Source organism: Castor canadensis, chromosome 6, assembly GCF_047511655.1.
Source record: "Castor canadensis chromosome 6, mCasCan1.hap1v2, whole genome shotgun sequence".
Taxonomy (NCBI): domain Eukaryota; kingdom Metazoa; phylum Chordata; class Mammalia; order Rodentia; family Castoridae; genus Castor; species Castor canadensis.
The window spans coordinates 17,973,572-17,989,175 of NC_133391.1; the positions used below are offsets into that span (position 1 = coordinate 17,973,572).

The window sequence follows — 15,604 nt, forward strand, 5'->3', positions numbered from 1 at the left end:
CAGTGCAGGAAGATGAATTGAAAATTACTCAAACTTATTGACTACTAATGTAATTCACCTAGGTAATCAATTATGAATAAGATTCCTTGATGGATTTTCTGTATACCAAAACAAAGAATAAAAGGGGGAAGGATATAAGTCATAATTATCAATGCAAATATTAATTACTTAAGAGTAAGCAAGGAATATTAGATAATAAAATTGAAATATGTTCAGTATATAAAATTTTAAAATAGAAAGGTGTACAATTTCTGGGTTGTGAAATTCAATTGATAAGAATACTGGCTCTCTTCAAATAAGCTAATAAATAGCTTTAGTGCTTCCACACCTGGAATCCTGCTTTGTACACACAGTCCCCCTGGGCCAGAACACCCCACAAGGATGCTGTTCTCTTTTCCTTGGCCTGTGGAGGCTTCCTTCTCGCCTCTTCTTGGTTCCAGCATGGAGGTCAGGCTGCTGCTCTGGGCACAGCTTCTTCATCCTGCTCAGCTCTGACTGTCCTGGGTCAGTCTTTTGCAAGAATATATGAGCCAGGCCATCCTCTGTGGGACGCCTTACCCACCCTCTCAAGTTCTGTTGTCTTCCCTGGGCAGCCCTCCTACACAGACTCCATCTTGGGCTGTGATGCTCTGGGTCATCACAGCTCATTTTTATACTTTTTCCTGATGCTGGCACTTTGCTCAACTCCTAGAGTTTTGAGAACTGAATAATTCAGGAAGAGAAGAGATGTGGGAAGAGGCCATAATACATATTATATCAAAAGGAAGGAAGGACACACAAGAGAACCTAATTTTTATTTACAAAGATGTAGCATTTAAAAAGATGCACCCAGAGCTATTTAAATAAAATACTAATATTGGTTATCTCTGAGTGGTGGAATAATAGGTGAGCCAGTTTCAGGCTTTTACATAATTTCTGAGTTTTTACTATTACATTACTTTTGAAGTTATAACAAAAAAAGCAGTACTTTTTTTCCATTTGGAATAAATGAGGGTTTGTTATATAAACCATTAAAAGATACAATCCAAAGAAAGAGCAAATAAATATGATGGTATTAAATTTTATATAGTATACATTGCCTTTGCTGCCAAGGTATATTTCCATATTTTACATTTTACAGCAGTTTCCCCTTCTTTCTCCTCCTTTTCGACTGGTTTCTTCTCCCTCAGTGCTCAGCAAATGCGATGGGGGATGGTGCCAGTAGCTCTACACTGAGCCTAAAGTGTGTATTGTTTATAGCACTTAAAAATTCAGAGATGATTTACTTGTCCTTTGACTGAGTGGATTATTTGGTGGCTTTTCATTTGTTTGTTTTTGCTATATTGGGGGTGGAACCCAGAGCCACATACATGGCTCTTTCACTTGAGCCATGCCTCCTGCCTTTTCATTTGTCTTTTTGGGTTTTGAGGTAAGGTCTCAGTAACTTTGCCAGGGCTGGCCAAACTCACTATCCTCCTAACTCTACCTCCCAAGTAGGAAGGGTTACAGATGTGTACCACCATGCCTAGCTAATTGTTTGAGTTTTTTAATATTCTGGATATTAACCCTTAGTCAGATGAACAGCTGGCAAAGATTTTTGACATGTTGTAGGCTGTCTCTTCACTCTGGCAATTATTTCCTTTGCTGTGCAGAAGCTTTTTAATTTGATTCAATCCTGTTTGTCAATTCTTGCTCATTCTTCCTGAGCTATTGGAGTCCCACTTATAAAGTTGTTGCCTAGGTCTATAACCCAAAGAGCTTTCCTTATGTTTTCCTGTAGTAGTTTCAGAGTTTTAGGACTTACATCAAGAACTTTGATCCATTTATATTGATTTTTGTACAAGATTAGACAGGGATCTAGTTTAGTCTTCTATATTGAGCTAACATTTCTCAAAAGACGATGTGCAAATGGCCAAGAAATATATGAAAAGAGTTTTAACATCCTTAGTCATAAAGGAATGCAAATTAAAACTATATGGTGAGTCCACCTCTCCCAGTCAGAATGGCAGTTATCAATGAAACAAACAACAAATACTGGTGAGGACAAGGAACCCTCATCACTGTTGGTGAGAAAGTAAATTAGTGCAGTCACTAAGGAAGTGAGTGTGAAGGCTCCTCAAAAACCCAGCAGCAGAACTACTGTGTGGTTCAGAAGTACCATTCCTTGGTGTATATCTGAAGGAAATGTCATAATGAAACTGTTATTTTCTGCAATTGAGAGACAAGAACTTTGAACCACCCATGAGATTCTGTGTTGTGACTGCCACCCAAATTCTGACGTGGATGTGTGCAATGTGTGGCTGAACCAGTTCTTGCATAGTAGGATAGCAGAGCTTTGGTTTAAAAAGGTCTCTGAAACTTTATTAGTCTAAATATATCTTCAATTTCTAAGTCATAAGATTTCATTTTCTGGGTTGGCAGAGTGGCTCAAGTGGTAGAGCACCTGCCTAGCAAGCATGAAGCCCTGAGTTCAAACCCCAGTGCTGCCAAAAAACCCTCATTTTCTATACTGGCCCAGGCCTTATGAATTATCAGTTCCTTTTTGTATGCATAAACACATGTGATAAGTAGTCTAAAAAATAATTATATCTAGGTCTTCAATCCAGATGAGGTTGGAAGAGACATGTTCTTGATAGAAACTCTCAGTTCTGTCTTTCTTCCTTTTCCATGCCTATCCCTTCCATCTGCACCAGTGCTCTACAACAACTGTCCCCTCTCTGTACCTGCCTCTCCCTTCCTGTCCCTCTGTGGAGGATTTGTTTAGCCCCTCATTGCTGTTTTCTTGAAACACTGCAGAAAATCTGTTTCCTTCTCTCCTCACTTAAATAAACCTCCTACCAGAATAATCTTCCTGAAGTGACATTCTCTTATTGATTGCAAATCATCAACACAAAGGCCCCAACATTAAGTAGCACCCTTTGTGTAATACTCTGAATATCAGAATGGATTCTTCCTTGAAGCATCTGTGGTCTCCACTACTCAGTCAAGTTCTCTTCCTGTCCTCCTTGCTCACAGGTTCCCACACCTGCCCTGTGTGACAGCAGACCGAGCTACTGTGGCTCACACATTGTTTACACTTAATTCTTTCTATTCCGTTTCCAACATTGCTGCCTCTCAGCATCTTTTATGAGTCAAACTTACTTAATTTCCTCTGTAAAGGCCATGCTTGATTCTCACATCCATAAATGACCTCTCTCTTGTGTGGTGTGACCACTAGTACATTTCTCATAGTTTTCATCTTATCTCAGTGTGTGTCATCATAAATACAGAATTGTCTCCCTTATCAGCTGGTGAGGGACATTATGAAGTCACCGTCAAAACAAAAGTCAGAGAAAGCTGGTACCTGGGATAAAGGTGAAAGCCAGTGTGCTTTGAGATAATCAGACCTCCTGGTTTGGGGGTTTTGAGGAATTCTGTTCATGGGCAAACACAGACCCCAAATAAATGCATTTAGAAGTGACTATTCATGTTACAGGGGTCTGAACCACCTCATTCAAGTCATATTGAAAATATTTGAGCTGTTTAGACAAAGAAGAAACCTGAGGAGGAGCATAGTAGTTACCTTCAAACACTTGAGGGTGACAAGGGGCTTCTTTCACAGGTTCCCATAGACAGGGTGGCAGTGTCTGACAGCTGCAGGAGGCGGATTTCCGTCCTACTCCTAAAACAGCTATTTTACAGTTAGTGCTTTGACTCTTCCTTATGTTCTCCCCCATCGAGCACAACAATAAGTTCTGTTGTTCCCATTTCCAAAATCTGTCTTTTCTCTTCCTTCTGCAAGTCCCCCTCAGAACACCCACCTTCACTAGAGTGGATAATGGAATATCCTTGGTAAGCTCCCACTTCTGCTCCCTCCTGTTGTGGTCCATTCCCCACAGCATCCCTCACCTGCTCAGAATCTCCCTTGCACTTGACATTGCACTTGAAATCTGTGTCCTCCTGTGGCCTTCAAAGCCCCTCACCTCTCATCCAGTTCCCCCACCTTGCCTTCAGCTCTGCTCCACACACACCAGCCTTCCTGCATCTCTCATCTAACTAGACTTCCTCTTCTTAGGGCTGTTGCATGTGCTGTTCTGCTGTGTGGATCTCTTCCCCCACACTGTCATTTACTTGCTTCCTCTTGTGAATCAGACCTCAGCTAAAGACTAGTGCTCCCTGTCCCAGAACCTGCCACATATAGCTTCTTCCTGTCCCCAGCACATTATGCGATTTCATTTTCCTGCTAATACTTGTCACTGTTTGAAGATGTCTTGTTGGCTCGTTTATTGCATCTTTATTTTCTGTGCCCACCGTTAGAATGTAGAGCGTGAATACAAAGACCCCTCCTTTATGCATCAGTGAGGCTGGCCATGCTTGGTATTGACTGATCAGGTTAGTGTTTGTTGACTGACAACAATCAGTGACTAGGTATTTATTTCACAGATGAAAAAATTTCGGCTGAGAAAGGTTAAGTAACTTGTCCAATTAATAAGTAGTTGTCTTTGAAATCCAAGTTTCTCTGATTATGAAGTTTGGTGCTATGCCATGCTGCTCACAGGTCCTGTCTCTAGGAAAGTCTAACATGAACTACAGTCCTGACATTTGGCCTTGCTCAAATTGGCTTTTTCTGTGAGTCTAGAATGAGGCAGCACCTCACCGTATGAAATAGGAAGAGCGTTCTGATGAGCTGAGTGAAGGGCAGGGGCTTCGTGGACAGAAAAGGGTGGAGGGCAGCAGGATGGAGAACTAACGGAGAGGCTCTCTCCTCATGGAGTGAGAACACAGGTGACTTCCTCATCAGGCCAAGCAGATTGATTGCTGAGAATCTCCCATGGTTCCTGGAGGGAGGTCAGAGTCAGTTTGACTGAGGGGGAACTGGCAGGAATGACTTCCTTTGGTCGGATCTGGTTTGCTGAGGCATCGTAGAGAGGCTCAATCCAAAACACTTTGGCAGCATTTGGGTAGGGATCTGTCTGAAAGTTTAGAACTCAGAGCAAAGGCACGTTCATGTTTCAGCAGCTCTTTTAAAGTACACAGAGGCACTAAAATTTTACACAATTCAAATATGTAAGAATTATAGTATTAAAAACAACAAAGGGTATACACATTTAAAGTCTTACAGTCAAGAGAGTGTTTTGTGTACTTCAGCACACTTACAAATTGGTGAATACATTCCTGTAAGTGCCAATGTCAGTGAGAGCTACAGTGATGTGACTCTTTATGGTTTGTAAAGTGCTCTCAAATACATTAGTTCAACTCATCTACTATTTTTGAAAATCCTTCATCTTTTTCCTTATTTGTACATTGAATACAAAAGGCAGCAAAAACTTAGCAAAAGCAATTCCCAGTCAGCACCCAGCTTGCTGGGAGCAGCAGGCATTGCTGAGCATGGGACAGTCTGTAAGCTCGGGGATGTAGACAAATTCCTTAGCACATTGTGCAGACAGGAAAATGCGGTTAGTGATGTCAGGGAGCCTGGTCATGTCACACGACATCACACAGGTAGGCAGGGACAGAGCCAGGACACGAACCCTTGTGCATTGATAATGCTACTCAACATTCGTGATCCTCTACTGTCATAAGTCAGTTTAAACAAACACACACCCTTTTATACCTATAAGATACAAAGTATGGTCAAGATGGTAATTTAAGTTATATGCAACAAACATATAGAGTTTTCAAATAACTTAAAATATTCAGAAGCTAATGAATTAAGTTATCAAGAGCTTGGGAAGTCCTTAATAGAACAAAAGTGCTTTCTGTTGCATACCGCTTCTCTCTTCTTCTTGATCATTACTATCTGAGTTTGTGAAGTTTTTCCTATTACCATTAAATGTTCCAAGGCTATTATTAATTTACTATGTCATGTTAGGTTCTTCTAATAAAATTCCATAAGCTTTGAAAACAGAAGCCAGATCAATTGTGAATTTACCAGGGGTAATGCTAGATTTTTCTGATAAAGCTAAAGGTTGAGAGGTTTATGAATGATTTGTATCTTTAGACACTGATACTTAGATTCATTGTTATACTTTGTTCTAAATTACATAGACTTTGAAATTTGTCTATATAAGAAGTAACGAGTTTTTGAATGTCAACAAATGCAAATTTCCAGGCAGCCCTCCTTAAATGTAGGAGGCCTGCTACAGCATGTAAGGTGTAAACATCTTTCTTGTTCTTTACCATCAATGAAATAAGTTCAGGCTGGGGGAGGGCAGAAGCATGGAGACCTTGATCAGTGCATGCTGTACTGTCCCCTGAGATTTGAGAAATATTGAGGCCATGTGAAGTGCACTTGGTCAGATGCTGTTCCTCAGTTTACTCATTCACGTAAAATACAATAGCACGTGGTAGAAATGCTTTGAGAAAAAGCATCTGAGGATTATTTCCATATTATTTTACTTAAAAAAGAATTTTGTCCCATGTGTTTCATAATCTTCAAATAATTTGGGGGATTAATATTGGGTACTTTGTTGGCAATGCAATCTACTTTCCAAAATGGAAATTCCAAAAAATATTCATTACAAATGGCTTGAATAATGAACATCAACCTTTTAGCCAGTTGTTCTACAAAAAAGTGAACATGTAAAAATGATTAACCCTTTGAGAAATTCAGTCTGTATTCAGTACACATATCTACTTTCATCTACCTGGGGTCTCATAACTGATTGTATAAAGACTTTTACATAACACGCCTGTGATTATCATTTTTTACAACTTTGCTATTTTTTTAAAACAAATCTGAATAAGTTACAGTATTAGATAATAACCAGTTTTTTTTCTTATTTATTAACTCAGTTGACTTGTAAGGAGCCCTCATTATGTGACAAGCATTGTTTTAGTGGGAAAAGGGTACTCTGTCAAACCATATTTCTTACTCTCAATTTTCAGTGTGTTAGGGTTAGATAGATTTTAAAAATCACAAAGCACAATGAAGCTTTATCTGCTGTAATGTTCTACAGCCACACACGGTGTCCAGAGCACTGTAGGTTGTCTATGAATGTTTATTGTATAGTTAAAATAAATGATACAAATAAATGACTGAATATCCCATTCTGTCACTGTCTGCATAGTCTGATTATCTTATAATTAATTTAACTCCATTTTTAATATGTCAGTGTCATTCATCTTCCACACAGAATAAGGTAAATATCTAGGAGTAGAATTTCTAGGTGATCATCGTTTTGGGAGGTACTGTCACCCTAGGGACTGTTCAGTTAACAACCACCAGCAATGTAGAGGAGTCATCTTTCTCCTCAGTAAGTGTGTCAGAGTCTTACCAATCATAGTAAAAATATTGCTGTCGTTTCAGTGTGCATTTGTTTCTACTGTGAGTGAGGAAGAAAACTTTCCATATAACTGAGACATTGGTGTTCCTTTTCTGCAAACTCACTTTTGTGCTTTGATACTTTTTCTAAATGACTTGTTTTACCCTTTGTATATTAAGCAAATGAGGTCTTTGCCTATAAGTAACAATCTGTCTAAATTTGTCATTTGAATTTTCATCTTAATTTTGGTGGACAGATTTTAATTTTTTTTCTTGGGCTTTTTAGGTTTTCTTTCATCCTCAGAGTAGCCTTGATCAGTCTGGGATGCTTTTGAATTTCCAAGGAGAATCTTCATGCTTTTGGCTTATGTTTTGGGTGCTGCTGTTTAAAACTTTGAGTGCTCATGAATACGTTGAGTTGTAAGCTATATGAATATGGTGTGGAACCAACATAAATTTTTCCAGATGAGGAATCAGGTGTTCCAATATTGGCTCCTGTGTAACCCATAAAAATTACATGCTTTCTTCAATTTGAGGATTAATTGAGCATCCTGACAGTCAGTTTGAGTGTCAAACAGGAAATACACATTTAATATTGTTCATGTCCTTCCTGGTTAGAAACACCAGTGCTTTACTACAGACATTCTGGGTTCTTTGAAACGATACAGAAATGGTGCCGCTGTCCTGCCTTCTGCCTTCCTTGCGCTCCAACTGTCCTGGTTCACCTGGGCGTCACAGTTCTGCCTGACAGCCAACCAAGTTCTCTAATTAGTGCTTGCCTTGTTTCTTTCCACCTACCTGTCAGTTTGTCTATCTAAGCATTTTCCCCATGGCCCCATCACTGCGTTACATGTGTTCTCAGAGCTTTCAGTCTGGCGGATACCATCAGATACCATCTAATTAGGAATTTTTACAGAATATGCCATACTTAATGGATAATAATTAGAAACAGATTTTGATTGTGTCTTAAAATCTCAGCAAAGACTTGTCATATCCAAAGAATTTTCAGTTTTATAAGCCTAATTAGTAGGTTAGCCTAATAATAAAAATACCCATGAATAGAGAGCTAATTTTAGAGAACTAGTTATCTCTAGAACTCCCCCAAAGACAGGTATGTTGGTCGCAGAGCTGCTCTGCTGTTAGGTTTCTGAGGACTCCGCATACCTGCTCTCTGACAGTGTGCTCTTAACAAGGGAGTGTTGCAAGTGCATTCTCACTTACAAGTGAAATAGAATCTTTTTAAAGCATTTTAAACTTTTTAATGCCACACTTTCTGTGGAAGCACACAGTTTAGTTAAGGCTGTGGACCCAAAGAATGCTCCTTCTAATGTTATTCCCAAGAAAATGTCCTAGATTACATTTCAGCATACTGTGTGTCTCAGAATTTCTCTAGTTTGATAGAATTTAGCTCACTTTCAATCATATTTCGGGTTGTATTTGAAGAATATTGTTCCAGTAGTTAATGTTCTTATAAGTGAGATAAGCTAATTCTTCTCCTAATTGCAGTGTTCGTTTCTGCTTAAATGTTTTCTTTAATTTCAAAACAATATATAGAAAGCTAAATTAGAATTGTCAGTTTTGACAGACATACTGTTTTGGCAGTGCACGGAATCTTTTTCAGATCATACCTTTAGAGATCGTCATGTTTTTATAATTGCTTGATAAGACTTTATTATCTGTACAGTTGACTTTATGTAATCAAATAATCTTCATCAATTGCATAGTTCATTTTCTTTTATTTCCTAGGTATTGTGATTTATCCATCATCTCGAGTTTACCTTGAGGGATGGGATAGTGGTATGTTTTACCTGGCTAATTTATACTGTGCCATGTATGTGAGTACAGGAGACTAGATGATGACCCTGTTTGAGGAAACAGAAACCTTTATCAGAGTTTAGGATGGCAGAGTCTGCCCAGTGTGTCTTGTCCATTGTGCTGTCCACAGGGGAATGTGTAGGTGTATTGATTTACAGGGGAACCTGGAGGGTGGTTGAGATTTTCCTGCACTCAGTAATAAAAGGGCCACGTTGTTAATAACGGAGGCACAAGAGTTAAACTGAACCTTCACAGTGTGGCTAGAAAAGTATGTTCTGGCACCTCCTATACAAGCAGACTCCCTTGACGGAGTCTAGGATCTTGCATCTAACATATCTGATTCCTGAAGGAGAGATGAATCCATTTGTTAAGTGTCAGTGATGACTTGGTTGTGATCGTTTTGAGGAGCACTACGCTCCTGGTGTCTTCTGTTTGATTTTTCAGATGTTCAGAGCTAACACAGCTTATGTGTAAAGCAGCCAGAGAAGGGCACCAAGTAGCCAGGGTTTGGCCATGGTGTGGCATTCAGTATTTATTAACACTGTGTGTCCCTCAGCTGTGTGGAGGCCGTCTGACCTTCACGTGGGACAGAGGTACACTTGCACCACTGTGTGAAAAGGACATGGACAGAAACCCCGAGGGCTTTGGATCAGGGAATTTATCCTGAATACTAGACAGCATTCACTAGGGAAGTGTGAGCATTGTAGATTGTCTTAGAGTTGTCACTCCTTCTTAAGGCTTCAGCTCAAGAGTGTATTTAAATTAGTATCTGTTTGGTTTTTTAATTTTGTGTTTTGTTGTTGTTTTTGTTAGCAAAGGTTGCTTATTTTCAAAGGAGTTTTTTAAGTATCTTTCAGCTTTGGAGAATTTCCACCAGCAGAATTAGTACTGTCTGCTGTTGTTGCTTTTTTTCCTTTATATGAAGCAAGCCAAATTGTCAGTCAGTCTTCCTGTCTGTCCATCTCTCTCTCTCTCTCTCTCTCTCTCTCTCTCTCTGTATGGTTTCTTTATATTCCTTTCTTCTTATCTTCATTCATTTAAAATAAAGTGACTCTTAAATAACTTTAAATATGATTCAGTAGCTCTGTTTTCTTGATAATAATGTCTAAATAATGTCTACATGTGCTATGGTTTGAATGAGTTGATGTTACAAGCTCCTGTGTTGAAGGCTTTGTCCCCAGCTAGTGGCACTATTTTGGGAGGAGGTGGAAACTTGAGGAGATGGGGCCTAGTTGGATGAATTGGTCACTGGGGTAGTGCCTCATTTTTGCTCTGTGCTTCCTTTCTGCCACGAGGTGATCAGCTCCTCTACATGCTTTTGCCACCATAATGTTCTTTCATCACAGGAAAGGAATCAGTGGAATCAAGAAGTATGGATTGAAATCTCTGAAACCATGAGCTAAAATACATCTTTTCTCATTTTAAGTTGTTTATGTCAGGTATTTTGTCACCACAATGAGAAAGGCTAGTTAATACAGAAAATGTGCTTCACACTGAAATAGAAGGAGAATAACATTTTTCCTTCTCTCTTCCCTCGTTCCTATCACTGTGTTTTATTACTCTCTGTATCATTGGCCTTCCATTGTTACGATTTTTGATATTTTTATTCTGTTTTGAACGATCATTAAATCTTATAGGTTGATAAACATTGCAAATCAATTATTAGAACTTACAAATTATGTATAAATTTTTTTTACTGTATAACCACTTGAGACAAAAAAATGTAATACCATGATATTAAAACTTTTTCACTGAAAGAGACTTTCCTAACCATTAATAGCTATGAATCTTCTTTTCCTTTCTAGCTTCATTTTCCAGGTTCTTGCCTTGTTTCTTATATTCATGTTGATGTGTTTGTCTTGGATTCCTTTCTTATTTCTTGCTGTAATTTTTTCGTAGGAGATTGGAGGAAAAAAACTTTCATTCTTTGTATGTGCTGGAATGTTTTTATTGGGGTATCACATTTGAGTTTTAGTTTAGATGGATATATATTACTGTTTTCAAAACTTTTCATCTGTCTACTCTTCAAAGACATGCCACTGTCTTCTAGCACTGTGTGCTGCTGATAGGGAGTGGCAATCATGCTTTTTAGGAATCTTCTTTTCTCTCTGGAAGTTCTTGAGATTTTCTCTTAGCTCTTGACATTTGTATGAGTTTCTGTACCAGCCATAACAACTTAAATCCAGAAGTTTACATTTCCATGTTTCTGGGCACCAGAGGTCTGAGGCTAGGTGTTGGCAGCACCATGCTTGCTTGGAGGCCCACAGAAGACTCTGTTGTATACCTCTCTGTTTCTGGTGCTGACAATCATTTGCAACCCTTGGCTTGCAGCTGCATCCACTCAGCCTTTGTCTTCAGCTTCATATGCTCCTCTTCCCATTGGATGTGTCTGTGTGTCTCTTTTCCTCTTTCTAGAAGAGGAAAAATTGTATTAAGGCAAAGCTATCTTAACTCAGCCCGATTGTATCTATGAAGACCTTGTTTCCAAGTAAGGTCACATTCAAAGGTATTGCTTTTAAGGACTTCTGGGAATACTTTTGGGGGTTATACTTCAATCATTGCCAGCATTTGAAAGTTTCATCAGAATTTGACCATCATGCTTATTTAGTCATTCTTAACACACAGAGGGACATTTCCATTTGAACACTGTCTTCATCATTTTTTCCCATCCATTGTTTATGTTGTTTCTTGAGAGCTCGTTTAGAGGTTCTAGCAGGGGAGCACAGCTACTCATGTACCCTTGACCAAAGAACGGTCCTCCTCTATCAGGGATGGTCGCCCTCTTCGACCGAGAGTGCACAGCTTTGGGAGGGACACACATAGAGTTGTGAGGGAGGAAGGGGACACCCGCCTAGCCAGCCAGATCAGCCGAATCAACCCTGGCAATCGATGGGGTGACAGATGTCATAGCCAGATCGCCCTCACATCCACGTTGTTTCTTTCTGGAACTTAGGTTTGTTATAAATTTCCTGGATTGAGCTTCCCTGTTTCATAATCTCTCTGATTTACTTTCACTTTTGTTCTTTTATGCTTTATATTCTAGAATATTCCTTGACTTCCTTTTCCGGATTACCAATTTGTTGCTATCCTTTTCTTTTTTAGCTAATTTTTTAAATGTTTATTTGTGCAGTAATATTTTAATTTCCAAAATGTCTTTCTTTTTTTCTGATTTCCTAATGTTTTGGATGCAGTACATACTCAAATTCTGTAAGGATAATAATTAGAATTATTTAAATATTTTTGCTCTTTAGGAATCAGCTCTGCTTTTACTGGAGTTGGTTATTCTTAATTCTGTTGGTTTTCCTTGTGATCCCACCAAGTGTATTCATAATTGTGGATGGCTTCAGTGACTGGTACAGGAGGCTGGTGTGTTTCTACTGCAGTTTAGAGGGCCTCTTTTTCCCCTACAATCTATTCAGGACTGACCTAAGTTCTGTGGGAGGGCTTGAGCAAATGACATGCAGACTTACCGAGAAAGAAGGGGAAGGGGTAGGGGGAGAGGGTGAGGGAGAGAGAGAAGCAGCATACAGGATGGGATTACCAGCAATATTAAAATTAGGGGCTTTGCTCAGTGGTTGGAGTCCAGTATATTTTCTCTCTCTGATGGAACTGCCTCTTCTCTTCCTCTGTGTGCCCTTTATCTGATGATCTTGGCATTACATCAAGCTCTGTTCTGCTTCTTTGTCAAGTCCTAACACCTTCATTTGGCATTCTCTATAGGCAGGTTCTCTACTTTCTTGAGAGAACATTTCTGCATTTCTCTATCTTTATCCTCTGGATAAAACCTGCTGCTGCCAACTCTGTTGATGCTAGTCAGAGTGAGGAGGGCCTTATGTACCCGTTATTCAGTGCTTCTTCCAGCTGATTCCTTGCCACATCTCATATCCATTGGTTGTGCCCCCAGGAAGACCTGTCCTAAATCTGTTCTCCCATGGGACAATTCCATCTCTTCCTTCTCTGATGGAATAATCATATCTTCATTCTGTCTTGTAGAAATGCCTCAACGTTTCTATTTTCTTTGTGGCAAACATTCTCCTTTTTCAGTGTTATTGTGATGTAGGCCTGTTAAAATATAAATTTCAGTGGATTTTATGAAAAAAAAAAGACATACATCGTGTGGGCTTTTCTAAGGCATGTTTTTTATACTCTTCAACTTTTTATTTTCTGATCTCAGATGTTTTATCACATGCAATTTTGTGTGTGCATGGCTGTGAACATACACTCTAATTAAAGTAATGAATGGATTGGCAGGATTTACCGTGTGTTTTCTGTCCGCTTTCTTATTTTCTTTGGCATCTGGAAAAGAAAAAATTTGCTTGCTTGTTACAGAGTTTTCCTGTATTGATGCTGTATGACATACATGTCAAACATTAATCACCAAGAAGTCAAAAAAGTTCTTGAACACTGAATGGACCCACTTTACTACTTGGTCTGAAGAGCTGAAATGCTTTCAGGTTCAAAGTTGTTGAAGTTACATGAAACAACTGTATGGCAGAGCTTAAAGATTTGATTTTTAGCATTTATTCTGTGCTAAGAGTGTTGAATAGTATATCTGAGAAGATTTAGTCAAATTGAAAGACAAATACTTTAAATCTTTCTTTTTCAGCAAAAAATCGTGGAATTGCCATTCCAGTGGATTTGGATAGCCAAGTCAATACCCTTTTCATGAAGAGCCATTCGAATATGGTGCAGAGGGCTGCCATGGGTTGGAGACTCTCGGCTCGCTCTGGACCTCGATTTAAGGAAGCTCTTGGAGGGCCTGCTTGGGATTATAGAAATATTATTGAAAAGTTACAGGTACAGTGAGACCATGAAATGACATTACGCTTTCCAAACTGCAGTCTAAATACATATTGGGGCTGGGGGCATGACTCAAGTGGTAGAGCACCTAACCAAGCAAATGTGAGCCCTGAGTTCAAACTCTAGTACCACCAAAAAAATAAAATAAAGTATGTGTTACACAAATAAAATATGCTTGAAAATAGAAAATTCTCATTTGGGTACAGGCTTTCCCTTATAACTCTCTACTACCACCAACCTTCTAAAATGCATAGTATGCAGGTAAGAGTTCCTGTGAGTTCTTTTTAATGAGTTTATTATGTTAATTTAATGTGTTCTGGAAGTACATTAGTGAGTGGTGGGTCTTAGTATTAAAATAACAATCATAACACCACTAATAAGTAAGTAAAACAGTTGGCAGAGTGACTCAAGTGATACTCAGCTAGTGTGAAGCCCTGAATTCAACCTCCCCAAATAAATAAATAAACTGAGTAAAATAATTTATTATAGAGATCTGTGTAATAAAGGAAATATTCATAATCTTGCCTCAATTTATCTCTCAGTATTCTCGCATAGCCCTTTGGTCAGAATGCTGCAATCACCTTTATTCAGAGATTGCTTGCATAGCATCTCAGTCGTGGTTTTGGCCTGGATATTTGAGGACATTGAGTAAACGAGACATTGTGTTAGTTTACTTATGGCTTTCATAACAAAATACCATGACAGGGCAGCTTAAGCAACAGATTTTTATTTTCTCATAGTTCTGGAGGCTGGAAGTCTAAATTGGGCCTGGTTTCTTCTGAAACCTCTCTTCTTGACTTCACTGTGTCTTTCCTCTTTGCATGCATGCATCTGTGTCATATTGGCTCATAGGGAATCAACATAGGACTTCACCATGTGAATTCTGGGAGGTGAACAGGTCATAAGGGTGGAGCCCTCGTGAGTGAGATTAGTGCTCTTACAAAACCCGTCCAAGAGAGCTCATTTGTCCCTTCTTCCATGTGGGAGTACTGGACATTCTGAACAGTGAAGTAGGGCTTCACAAAACACAAAGTCTGCTGGTTCCTTGATCTTGAAATTCTTAGCTCCCAAACTATGAAAAATAATGTCTTTTGTTTATAAGCTACCCAGTGTGTGGTATTGTGTTATGTCGACCTGAATGAACTAACACTTAAAGTAAAGCACTTGGATTTTATCCTAAATATGATGGCAGACCAGTGGAGATTTTTGTTAGAATATGTAACTTGGCTTATCTTGGAAGAAATCACTGTGGATTTTGAGTGTCTTATAGTGTCCAGACTTGGAGGCAGAGAGCTAGTTATGTAGCACTGCATTAATTCAAACAAAAGATGCCAGGCAGTGGTGGCTCACGCCACCAGTAATCCTAGCTACTCAGGAGGCAGAGATCAGGATGATTGCAGTTCAAAGCCAGCCCATGCAAATAGTTCGCAAGACCTTATCTTGAAAAAAATCCTTCACAAAAAAGGCTGGGGGAGTGGCTCAAGGTGTAGACCCTGAGTTCAAAAAGGTGATAATGACTCTGCATAAGAGGGTAACAATAGTAATGAGGAGAAGTGGATGAATTTTGCATACATTTGATTGTAGGGCCAACAGGATGTGGTTTGGTAGGTGTTATGGATGAGTTTTGGGGTGATGGAAAGAAAAGTCAAATATAATTCTGGGTTTGATATGATTGCATCATTTACTAAGACAGAAAATAATAGGAGAAAAAGATTGGGAGAGATTGGAATTAGGTCTGTTTGAGGAGTTTTAAGTCTGAAACCGGAC

At 39.1% G+C, this 15,604-nt stretch overlaps 1 protein-coding gene across 8 annotated transcripts in view; it reads left to right on the forward strand.

Moving 5' to 3' along the window:
- Positions 1–15,604, forward strand: part of Itpr2 (inositol 1,4,5-trisphosphate receptor type 2) — an 842,075-nt gene that overhangs the window by 214,101 nt on the left and 612,370 nt on the right. For all 8 annotated transcript variants that reach the window (XM_074075818.1, XM_074075817.1, XM_074075816.1 and 5 more), the window contains one exon: positions 13,644–13,834. In XM_074075818.1, the coding sequence (XP_073931919.1) occupies positions 13,644–13,834 (191 nt within the window). The remainder of the gene's footprint in view (positions 1–13,643; positions 13,835–15,604) is intronic.